This window comes from Pomacea canaliculata, linkage group LG1 (assembly GCF_003073045.1).
Source record: "Pomacea canaliculata isolate SZHN2017 linkage group LG1, ASM307304v1, whole genome shotgun sequence".
Lineage (NCBI taxonomy): Eukaryota > Metazoa > Mollusca > Gastropoda > Architaenioglossa > Ampullariidae > Pomacea > Pomacea canaliculata.
The window spans coordinates 40,317,485-40,328,644 of NC_037590.1; the positions used below are offsets into that span (position 1 = coordinate 40,317,485).

Here is an 11,160-nt window from a genome sequence, read left to right on the forward strand (position 1 = left end):
TCAATTCAGGAACGCCAATGTTGCCGGCCGTTAATTCCCGCATAGATAAATGACCCAACGTGACGTAGATTGGAAAATGATGAATCGCCCGCTGCCAACCACCTGTCCTGAGAGAATAAACTGCTGGCGAACACGGGGGTCAGTTCAAGTTCAATAATGCCATCAATATTCTCTTTCTTTCTTTTTTCCTTCCGCTCGTCCACCTCGTCGTGTTCTCGGCATTGTTTTCCTCAGAATAGCATTTGCACGCTATTATTTAACATCACTATCCCCCTCCCTTCTTACGTAAACAGAAAATCTTAGTTTTATAAACTTTGTACACAAATCTGAGATCGACTACAGTGTATATATCACGAGAGAAACGAAAAAAATTTGATACATCCACTTCCTCCTCCTTTCTAACATTTATTCACGTCACCTCGTTTAACCCTTCGGTTATCAACGTACAGAAGATATGTGTGTGTGTGAGAGAGAGAGAACGGAATGATTGAAGGTGGCGGGGAAGAGAGCCTTGAGATTGCTTGTAACTGCAGCTCGACCCTGCATGCTTGCAGCACACTGCAAGGTGGCTGAAGATTAATGGCTTAGACACGTCAGTAACGCCAGTGGACGTTTCCAACACCACCTCTACAGCCGAGGAAAATCATTTTCACGAGGTCTGGCCCCCTTCAGGACTTCTGAAAGGCGGTTTGTGACTCGAGTCATGCAATCCTTCCCGCAAAAGCCACTGTTCTCGCACCGTGGTGCAAACGTTGACGATCATTAACATTTCGCCTGAAAGACAGGAGCTCAGAAGGACGAAGAATTCTCGTGTTTAGTTCTTTATTGCTATATCTCCCAAACCTAACTTTTGTTTTGGCGATCTTTTCTTACTCACTAGGCCTTCATTTAAATTTATTTTGCGGCTTATTTTATTTCAAATTTAATTTGTAAAATAGTTCTTCACTCTTATCACACTCTGTTGAAAGAAATTTTAGCTGCTGGTGCCACTTCCATAATACAAACTTTTACTGCTCATTTCGAATTTCTCTTACCACTAGTCTCCACATCATTAATGCTGAAGCACTTTCATTTTCTATCCTTGCAGAAGAAATCTGCCACACAGGTTCATACATGCAGACTTATCATCCTCAATATTCCCAAGCTACAGCCAGGAATTACCTGTGAAATGCACGCCACTATAGTGCTGACACATGCACTGTATATGTCCAGCAGGTCTGAAAATAAATTCCCTCCTATGACTGTTAGAGATTATGATAACAATGATAGTCATAATGAGAACAACAATATGTCAATCACAATGTTTTATAGTGTGGCTTTATTTCAAATTCATCTTGTATTCAACAAACACAATCACTCCAACATTTATTCTTCTCCTATTACTTCAAACTTGTCAAATAAATGAAACATTTAATGCATCCTCACCATGAGAAGGATAAGATCAAGAAACATGAGAACATCACACAGAGAAGAATGCATTTAAATGAGCATAACTTTAAAATAAAACCTTGAACAAAGGCAGTTCACCTGCTCATGTTTAAATTATTGGTAATTTGCATGCCTAAATGTGTTGATGGAGGCGATACCATGTATAATTTTAAAACATGACCAGAACTGGATCCAGTGAAACAGAAGCATAGCATGCTAGAAACAAGAACATAATTACTGTCAATATTATTGACTCAATTCATAAATTACTTCTGAGAGGACAAATCCTATGAAGATGATGTAGTCTTGAAATATGAAAGTTTCCCTGAGTCTTCAATCTTTCACCTTCAGTAACTGGGCTTTTCCTTGGCATAGGAGCTGCATTTTGAAATGCTTTGGCACCCTAGCACTGATGATGTAAATAACACTAAGTTCATCCTTGTTCTGAAAAATGGAACCTTTCAGAGGTAACAACTGTCTGGACTATCCTAAGAAGGATAAACAAGCAGTTAAATGTAGATCTAACATGTTAAAAGCATAAATGTGAAAGTCTTGTCACATGACAGTAGATGTTATCTAAGCCAAAAGAAACTCACGCATTTCACAATCAGTGATTTTAAATAGTTGAAAAAACAGGAAGTAGATACAGAAGTTACAAAACTGTCCTTACCTCTACTTAATACCATAAATAAATGTTTAACAGCCAACCAGGGAGTTCACTTAAAACTCAGCCAGAGCAACAGCTACCACATGATCACCTCGCAACAGTACTTGATTCAAATGTCTGCACAGCAGCTTTCGTGTCTTCACCCCAAGTAGCTTAGACACCTTGCTCTCCTGAAATAAATGCATTCCACTAAATGCTGAAGACACATTTTCCATCACATCTTGGCCATGAGTAAATGGTCTGTAAGATTCCTGCAGCCTACTAGTATCCCTGAAGTGGTGGTGCATAGATTGGTTTGTGAAAGCTGAACATGGCAAGGAACCCTGCAGGTTTTGTGAAAGATCAGATGAAGACGAAGAGTGGTCATTTGCTGCTGGCCCTTCCTGAACTAATTTCCAAGGTGTGGCTGGATAGAATGGGTCTTTACTATTTGTCTCTGTTTTACATCTGTCCTCCTTTTCCTCAGATCCAGAATCTGAGTTACTGTCTTTGCACTTCTTTTTGTTGGCCTGAAATAACATGGTAACAAAATAGAACTAGAAACGTCAAACAAAATCACCAATATAAATAAAACACAAGTCCATAATAACTCTCTTGAAATAAGCAGAACTTACAGTTCCTGCCTACAGCTTTTTGCCCAGGACATTTTGCTTTCTTATTTAATTTAGTGATTATTATGTTTTACTTTTATCATCTTGGCTTCTGGTCTTAATTTTACTATTACTTGACAATAATCATGTGTCTACCTTCTTGTGCTTTCCAACAGGCTTTCGATAAATCTCATCCACGTCCATTAATGCCTGCAACAGTTTATGTTCAAATTTACTCATGAAAACTTGCTTCATCTGACAATGACAATGACGGCTGCAATAATGATAGCAAAAATAGCGACAATAAGTGACCAAGAGAATTCTGAATCCCACTGAGATGTGTAATGTTACCAGTGTATGATTTTGTCAACTATCGTACAGTGATATTTTTTACTTTTGTATTTTAAGGGAGAGGTGTCTTGCGGGACAGAATTCTTGAGTTCATTCAGTGGCGATTTCTGGAACAGTGCCTTGCTAAGATAGAGAGCTGGGATGTTAATGGGTGCACAATAATAACAGAGCAAGAAGTGTACTGCGTTACTGCATGTACGAGTTATTCATCTTTAAAACATTAACTTCCATAGATTGGTTGTGTTACAAATGCAAGACTAGATTGCGATGACACTAGAAAATATCCTATTTCACACCGCTCAAGGCTAAAGGGAGGTCTTGTGCTGACAGGGGGCTGGATTTCTCCAGTCACAGAGAACACATACAGGGGCTGGTTAGGACTGCACAGCAACAGGGAAAGAGGGCTGGAAGTTTCAGGAGAATTCTATCATTAGAGGTATAAGCACCCTGGTTGGTAGACTAAACCATAAAATTCCCCATTACCTTTCCATCCATGCCTAGTGGAGTAGTGGGTGTATTTTATCAGTGTAGGAAGAATAGTAACAACACTAGCTTTAACAAGAAAGTGTACTACTTTCATTACCATTTACATTGAGGAGGTAATAAAGTCAGCTTTGTCTCTTACAAACACTGGAATGTTATTCTTGCATGACTAGCTTATCTCTGAATTAACCACATAAGGGGGGGGGGGGGGTTGGTGTTTTACGCCGTGTCAGCAACTAAGGCTATATTACGGCAAGCAACCAGCCCTGTAAACAGATGCCAGGTGCAGAGAAAGAACAGCGTGCCCGAGACGAGAAATGAACTCTGGGCAGCCAACCTTCACTGTATTGGTGACAGGCGCTAACCGTTGCGCCACCGGACCACTCAACCACATAAGGGGAAAAATACATACTAGTTACACAAGTAAGATGTAAAATTAAACTTTTACCATATTCATGTGTTTATCAAAGGCAACAACAAATCCAGTACAGATTCCACGAATATTGCGAACACTGCGTGTCCAGACATGCACTTTTAATTTTTCCATAACACTGCGACGCAGAACACTCAGAGGCCCTTGTTGAAAACCTGAAAATAAAAAGGGGTCCTAATCAGAAGTCTCCAGTTCCCCTCCCTCCACCATGTATGTTTATCACACATATTTACATTTCTCACACAAAAAAAAAGTTTCCTGCTGTGCACATGCCTTATAGCTTACAGTTTGTTGGCCTCAATAAGCCAAAGTAGAACACTTTAACATTTTCAGAGACATAATGTTTGACTAGTTGCCTTAAACCTGAAGCAAATCTCATCTATACATTTATGCAGTCATGAAAGTTTCCTCATTAAAAGGAAACTACCAATATTTATTAGTTATTCTGCAAAATTACATTTCTGAATTCAAGTGACTAATGATTAAGTGAAACATGTTAGCACTTATCTGAAATTTATTTTTTTGGAAAAGGTTTGATTAACTCCTTTAATGTGTACATAATGTGTGTGCAACATCTGCTTGCACGTATCTAGCTGTGAAAACACGTAAATAAGAACATGGGTGCTGCTGAATTAAAAAATAAAACAAAGCTTTTTTTCTTTTAGTACCATTCTCCATTTGCGTAATGACATTGATTCTCTGCTTTCTAGAGCGATGAATATGACCAACAGGTCCTTTGTCTTCTTTAAAATCCTGGATCTGCACTGTTTCTTGCTGACTGCCACTCTGTTTTATAATGGTCTCTGGGATTGATGTCTGTGATGCATCATCAATTGTAGTTTTCTTTTTCTCTTGTGAATTTTCCGCGCCTTTATTTACTTTTATAGAACCTGATTTTTCAACACCACTTTGAAAGGAGACAGGCTTTATCTTTTTCGTTACCTCATGTACTGTGACCATTTCCTTTTCTTTAGCATTTTCTGTTTCGCTGTCTACTAAAATTTGCGTGTTACATGACGGTATCGTGTAGGAAGGAGCAGATGACTTCTTCCGAGATGGTATGTGAACACTAAGAAACTCATCCACATTTTCATAAATGTCGACATCTTCGTCGGGAAATTCGTCATTAGAATATATAGCTGCCACAGGATTGAAGGTTTCTGAAGAAAAATCGATGTTTTTGAAGCAACTCAATGCTTCTGAATTTTCCGTTTTAAAAGCACCCGCTTCGTTGCTGTCATCGTCCATTTTGGCAAGATATACAAAGCTGTCTACTATTTTCGTATATTTCTCATCATCATTATTATTATCATCGTATATATTACTTGCTTTCAATACGTGCACTGCTTATTTAAGAGTACAGATCTCTTACAGGCTAAAAATATCATTCTTAATCGTGAAACTAAATTATGATATATGGTTGATATGGTAACAAAGACGCCGAAGTTACCTCCCATTGATGAGACATCTGGCGTTGTCTCAGAAACATCATCTTTCAGAATGCCACCAAAAGGAAAGAAAGGAAAGAAAGGGAAAAAGGGAAAGGGTAAAGAAAAAGCACCTCAGGAACAGAAACCATCAGAACCAACGGAAAAGGAAAAAATGCTACAGAATGAGTAGCTATGATGTTTCATTCTAATCTGTGACGTTAACACTTCACATTTATATACCTATTAAACATGTTTAGAAGAGATAGTAATAGCTGTAAAATTATTATATTACTGGTTTTATTTCTGAAATAACAAGCCATTTTTTCAAAATATGACAGGTACATGATCAAATTATAACATATGGGGTAGGGGAGGACTGCAGATCGAGGTAGTTAAAACATTTTTATTATTTTTTACATATGGCACACTTTTCATAATTTATTAATTATAATTTATGGGAATAAATTATAAAATTATTTATTTAAGCTTAAGCTGGAGTGATTAAATATGCCTCATGTATTAACAACTTATAAAGCCAGCTGAAGTTTGAAAATTCTCCCCCAAAAAATTCCTAAGTATCAGCTAGCTATTCAGATAATATCCAAACATATCTTTAATTTTCCTTATATGATGACTGTGCTGTCCTTTGTTGACATATGATTATATATAATTTTCGTTTCTTCAGGCTTGCAAAAGTAACAAAAGAGCTTGAGGATTCCAAAAACAGGGTGGAGGAATTGTATCCTTTACAGAGCAAAATATTTTTCTTTATGGAAAATCACGTGCAATTTATATCCTATGTTAGAAAAGCTGGTGGTGATAGTTTTGTTTGGATCAAACAGATCTCTTTCAAAATGAGTTGTAGAAAAGGATGAAAAATGTCTAAATGATGTCTTAGGAGCCTAAAGGTACCTTTTGAACACTCAAATATTTTGAAATAGATTTAATCGTAATTAAGATGATGCACATGACTGCTTTTAGAACAGGGTTGGAAGTTTGGCTGGTTTGGGAAAGTAGGGATTGATGGCAAAACATGCATATACCTATTCATTCCTCATTTCTTCATCCATGCACTTCGTGCATCATAGGGTCATCTGTTTGCTGACACTTAAATTTCTTGTATGCTTTACTGTCAGTTCAAAAATATAATACTTTATTAATCCCCAGAGGCAATTCAAGATAGTGCTCATACTAACAATAAAATATACATATGCATGATATAAAAGAGATAATATAAATGTACATGTTGAAACAGTGTTTCATTCCCACACACACACATATTCCCAACAACAGCAGATACAGTTGGTGACCCCAGATCCTAGAAAAATGGCTATTAATAGAAAGTCTAGATGGAGGACCTTGACCCTGTCTGGGGAGAAAGATACAGTAGGCGGAAGCCAGTAGAGGAATCAGAGACGAGACTGTATGGAGTAAAGACCTTGAACCATAAAGCACACCAGAAGACTGATATGTGTGTGTAAATAAATATATGTATACATGTTCATTCTGAGTTGAGCACTGAGAAAGAGAGAAAAGATATAACGCAAGCCACCTCAGGCTAGTACAAGATCACAGCCAGTAGAGTTTATCAAGTGAACAGCTTGTGGAATGAATGAGTTATAGGTTCAATCTCATAAAGTCCTTAGCTATCAAACTTATTGTAATAAAAACATTCATGATCAAAATATAATGACAGTGCTAGGTCTTATGTGATATTATCAGCAGATTCTAGTGCATATCAAAGGAGACCTTAGAGCTTTATGAAAGGTTCTTTAAAGGTTAAAAAAACCCACAATGAAACATTGTCACCCTTATCAGACTTAGACGAAAGGAAAATGAATGGTTGCAGCAAGAAGCACAAAAAATACGCATCGAAAGTGTATGTGCCATTATTATTTCCATCTCATGTTTAACATGTATTCTCTTTGTTGTACTGAGTATCACATATCCATATGTAAGGGGGTTACAAGACATTGAAATGAAGTTAGGAGGGTTAATGATGATCTGGGTTTTATTTATTTTTTGGTACAGAATTGTCTAATTTTGAAATGATTTTATTAACAACACAGAAAGACATTTTGAAAACAGTAATGGAATAAGACTGCTCATCTGTGCTTTCTCAGGAAGTACCCTTATTAACAGCATGTGGCCTCACCTGTGCCCCCTGCTCAATCCCCCCCCCCAAAAAAACAAAAATCAGGATAAGTATTGTACTAGTGATATAAGATTATCTTTTTATATGGGAAATAATTTAATATGCATGCTCAAAGCAAAATATAATGGTTTTATATATATGTCTCTTTCTGTGTCCTTATTTCTAGCATGAATATATGACCTACATTGAAAAGAAGACCAATAAGCGCCAGACAACTATAATCACTCTCAGTGACCATAACAAGCAAGAGATTGAAAACATATCACTTGAGCGCCAAATCATGGAAGAAGAATTTGATGATAAAAAAAGAGGTAATTCAAATGTGCCACTTGCTGATTTGCGAGGTTTTCTGTTTAAAGAGTCACACAGATTTTTAAAGGGAAAAGCTCTGAAAGTACATGACTAACTAAAACACCATATATGGTAAATGGTGGAGCATATCCTGCTTGCAAAAGATGCAAAATTGATTTTTAAAAAGGTTTTCATGAAATAATTCCAGCCCAGCATATTGAAATCCACAATAAATATGATCACAAAAGTACTACAAACTTGCAAATAATATAGACATTTTTTTATTTCATAGACAGTTTTAGTCTGAAGCAGTTTTCAGATTTTATTCACGAGCAGTTTTCAGTTTGTATTGCTCTGTAATAGACTCTTCAATAAAGCTACATCTTTATTCGGATATTCGTAAAAAGAAATGAGATCTTTCTTGCAGCACTGGAGACTGTGCTGCTGGAAAAGCAACATATGCTAGAGAAAACCATACAAGAGTTAAATGACCTACAAGAATACCAGGTAGGAAAAATCATGGTGCTATATTTTTTTTTATCTTCTGCATATTTTCCTCAGTAAAAGGCCAATAGAATTTTGAAGCCATGCTAAAATCATTCAAGTTCATTTGTCTATTGATTTTATACTTGTAACGTCAGCACATATATATATATAATTGCCCTTGTGGATGAATAAAGTTGTATTGAATTGAATTGAATTGAATTGAACATATATGCAGCATTTAGCTTATTCTGAAGAAAAGATACAATTATGATGTAGTTTTTGTCTCATGTTTATTTGTATGAGGATATCTATGAGGAATGTTTCATATAAATCATTTCATTCCTGTCACCAGAACAACATAAGGTCACAGAATTTTTAGTTACCGTGCAGTAAAACAATGGAACTCTCTCCCCTTTCATATCTGCCACCTATCTGCCATTAAATCGTTTAAATGTGCACTGAAAAGACATCTCTTCCTTGAGCACTACTCCTAACAACAGTCCACAGAATGCTATTCCTTTTTCCACCCCTCCCTTTTTTCCATTTATTGCTACTTCTCAACTCATCTTCCTCTATTGACTCATAACACTCTTAGTTCTTGTTACCCGATTCCTTTTTGCGTTTTCTGTATTTGTCTTATATTAGTCCTCAGTACTGTTGTTTATCCTTCCATTCCTTTATATGTTGTCCATGTCACATTCTGTTCACAAGTACTAAGAGCATGCTCCTTACGGGCATGAGTATGTGCTACACGAATCATGCCTTTATTATTAGTTCTTTCCAAACAGAACCTTCAAACTGAGCTGCAGACAAAGATTCGAGACCTGGAGAAGCAGGTGAAAGAGATGCGAGCACATCACACTAATGCCATACGGAACATGAAGTCAGACTTTCTTCAGCAGAAGCGAGAGTTTCTAGAAGATTCAGATTTTCGCATCCAGACTTTGGAGAAAAAGGCTAATAAGGTCTGGCTGTTTTGATTATTTTGACATGTTATATGATTACTACATTTTGTCATAAACTCATCAGATTTGTCTCACATGTCCACCCTCACCCATTACCAACAAAAAAATGGATTGCTTTTATAATGGCAATAGAGGTCTGAGAGGTTTATGAAATTTATATGCAATTTTCCAACTATCACCACTCTGACATCCAAGCCATATCACACCAAGGAGGAACTCGAGAAAATAACCACATCTCTCACCTGAAGTAGACTCACCATATGGGTTTTTTCCCCCCATGACGTGAACAAAAAGAAAACAAAGAATCAATCAATCAATCAATCAATCAATCAATCAATCAATCAATCAAGTACATATATTTCATGTGTGGAGAAGCCTTCCACAAATATTTGCCAAAAAAATACGTATAAGATGCCAATAGTGCCTTGGCTATTTTGATCTTCAAAATTCACCCCATTGTTATCACTTTTTTCATTTAATGTAGCATGTCCCTAGATTCTGTTCATTTTTTCCACCTTAAAATAGGGTTTTGTTTTCTGCTACTAGGAAGCATTTCAGTGCCTGACAGATCACACCAACCGCATTAAGCTGGAAAACAGGGCTTTGAGGCAGGAACTACTTATGCTGATTCAGACCACAAGATCCCTCACTCAGCATCAAAAAAAACTGGAAGACCAGAGAAGAAAATTGCAACATGAGCAAACCTATGCTAATGATCTTAGAAAGCTGCGTGAAAAGCGGCAACAGAAGTCATACAAACAAGTTGAAATTCTTGAAGATCATCAAGAAGATTTGGAGTAATCTATGAATTTTAAGCATACAGTTATGCAGCATAACGATTTCAGGATATTCGTGATGTCATCTGTCACACATACACTCTGCACAAACTCCCCAGAAGTATGGACTCGTACACACCCAACAAAGGTTATACATACACGGTTATTTTCTATTATCAGCAACATTTATTCATGATTGTGACATGCTTCTACTACTTAAAGCTTTGCATACAAGCTTTATTGATTCATTCGTCAGTGTTTTTCATACTCTGAAATGTGGAAACTGCAGAAAATTCTTGCTTTGTTATAGATTATTAATATGTTCAAAGGCTCTTGCAAATAAGACAGTGAGATAGGCTGTGACTGCATGCATGTGCACTTGTTTGTGGAAGTGTATATATATATATAAGTGCATTCACACACCTTTGTATATTCATATCTTATGCATTCTTTTATGCATGAACATTTGCCTTTTTTCTTTTTTGTCGACTTCGCATTGATATGTCAGCTGCATGCAAACATTAATCCTGATACAATTCACCATCCACATTCTTGTTGTATGCATATGCCTTTATATTAACTCCTTTAAAGGAAAACTTTAAAAGTCACAAAGTTTCTGCTTCATCAGAAACAAACTCAAGCAAGTCATCTCTCAGGAACTAAGCAAAATTTGGAACTATTTGAAGGCAAGAGCTACATCCATAGTGCAAGGATCTCATCACTGGTTTATCTTTCTTCTTTCTGAGTTATAATGTATAGGCTTCAAAGGAGTCTGTTAGGACATATAATGATTATTAATAAACTTTCATCATTAGCTCTGCTCAGTTAACATTATGCAGTCTGTGCATAGACTTGATCATGATTCATTAGCTTGAATATAGTCCTCTTAATTTTGTACTTCAATTTCCTGACAATAAAAGGCAAGTGGTTTTGTTTGCTCTTACATACTTTGTGCATGCGTGGAAACATTGGCACACACAAACACTTGCACAATACCCATCCAAACATATACATGCATAAAGGCAGAAATCACTTGCATTGTCCAGCTTAATGTATAGATAAGACAGACTGACAGGGAAGATGCAGGCATTTGATAGGCAATTGC

At 36.7% G+C, this 11,160-nt stretch overlaps 2 protein-coding genes across 2 annotated transcripts; one reads left to right on the forward strand and one right to left on the reverse strand.

Annotated features, from left to right (window-relative positions):
- Nucleotides 1–1,295: 1,295 nt before the first annotated feature.
- On the reverse strand, nucleotides 1,296–5,205 carry LOC112574431 (U7 snRNA-associated Sm-like protein LSm11). Its single transcript, XM_025255507.1, has 4 exons — nucleotides 4,621–5,205; nucleotides 3,968–4,107; nucleotides 2,842–2,895; nucleotides 1,296–2,604 (listed from the first exon to the last, which is right to left on the reverse strand). Exons 1-4 carry the CDS (start codon nucleotides 5,198–5,200, stop codon nucleotides 2,149–2,151), a joined length of 1,230 nt encoding a protein of 409 aa, XP_025111292.1. The 5' UTR covers nucleotides 5,201–5,205; the 3' UTR covers nucleotides 1,296–2,148.
- A 185-nt stretch (nucleotides 5,206–5,390) lies between these two features.
- Nucleotides 5,391–10,987, forward strand: LOC112567833 (coiled-coil domain-containing protein 175-like). Its single transcript, XM_025244672.1, has 7 exons — nucleotides 5,391–5,568; nucleotides 6,068–6,121; nucleotides 7,207–7,261; nucleotides 7,704–7,848; nucleotides 8,256–8,335; nucleotides 9,103–9,279; nucleotides 9,826–10,987. Exons 1-7 carry the CDS (start codon nucleotides 5,453–5,455, stop codon nucleotides 10,078–10,080), a joined length of 882 nt encoding a protein of 293 aa, XP_025100457.1. The 5' UTR covers nucleotides 5,391–5,452; the 3' UTR covers nucleotides 10,081–10,987.
- The last annotated feature ends 173 nt before the right edge of the window (nucleotides 10,988–11,160 follow it).

Coding starts and splice junctions, on each gene's coding strand:
- LOC112574431 (XM_025255507.1), bottom strand. CDS start 5,200: ATGGACGATGACAGCAACGAAGCGGGTGCTTTTAAAACGGAAAATTCA. Junction 4,108..4,620: donor CATTACGCAAATGGAGAATG/GTACTAAAAGAA, acceptor TTTTATTTTCAG/GTTTTCAACAAGGGCCTCTG. Junction 2,605..2,841: donor CTGTTGGAAAGCACAAGAAG/GTAGACACATGA, acceptor ATGTTATTTCAG/GCCAACAAAAAGAAGTGCAA.
- LOC112567833 (XM_025244672.1), top strand. CDS start 5,453: ATGCCACCAAAAGGAAAGAAAGGAAAGAAAGGGAAAAAGGGAAAGGGT. Junction 7,262..7,703: donor AAAAAATACGCATCGAAAGT/GTATGTGCCATT, acceptor CCTTATTTCTAG/CATGAATATATGACCTACAT. Junction 7,849..8,255: donor ATTTGATGATAAAAAAAGAG/GTAATTCAAATG, acceptor TCTTTCTTGCAG/CACTGGAGACTGTGCTGCTG.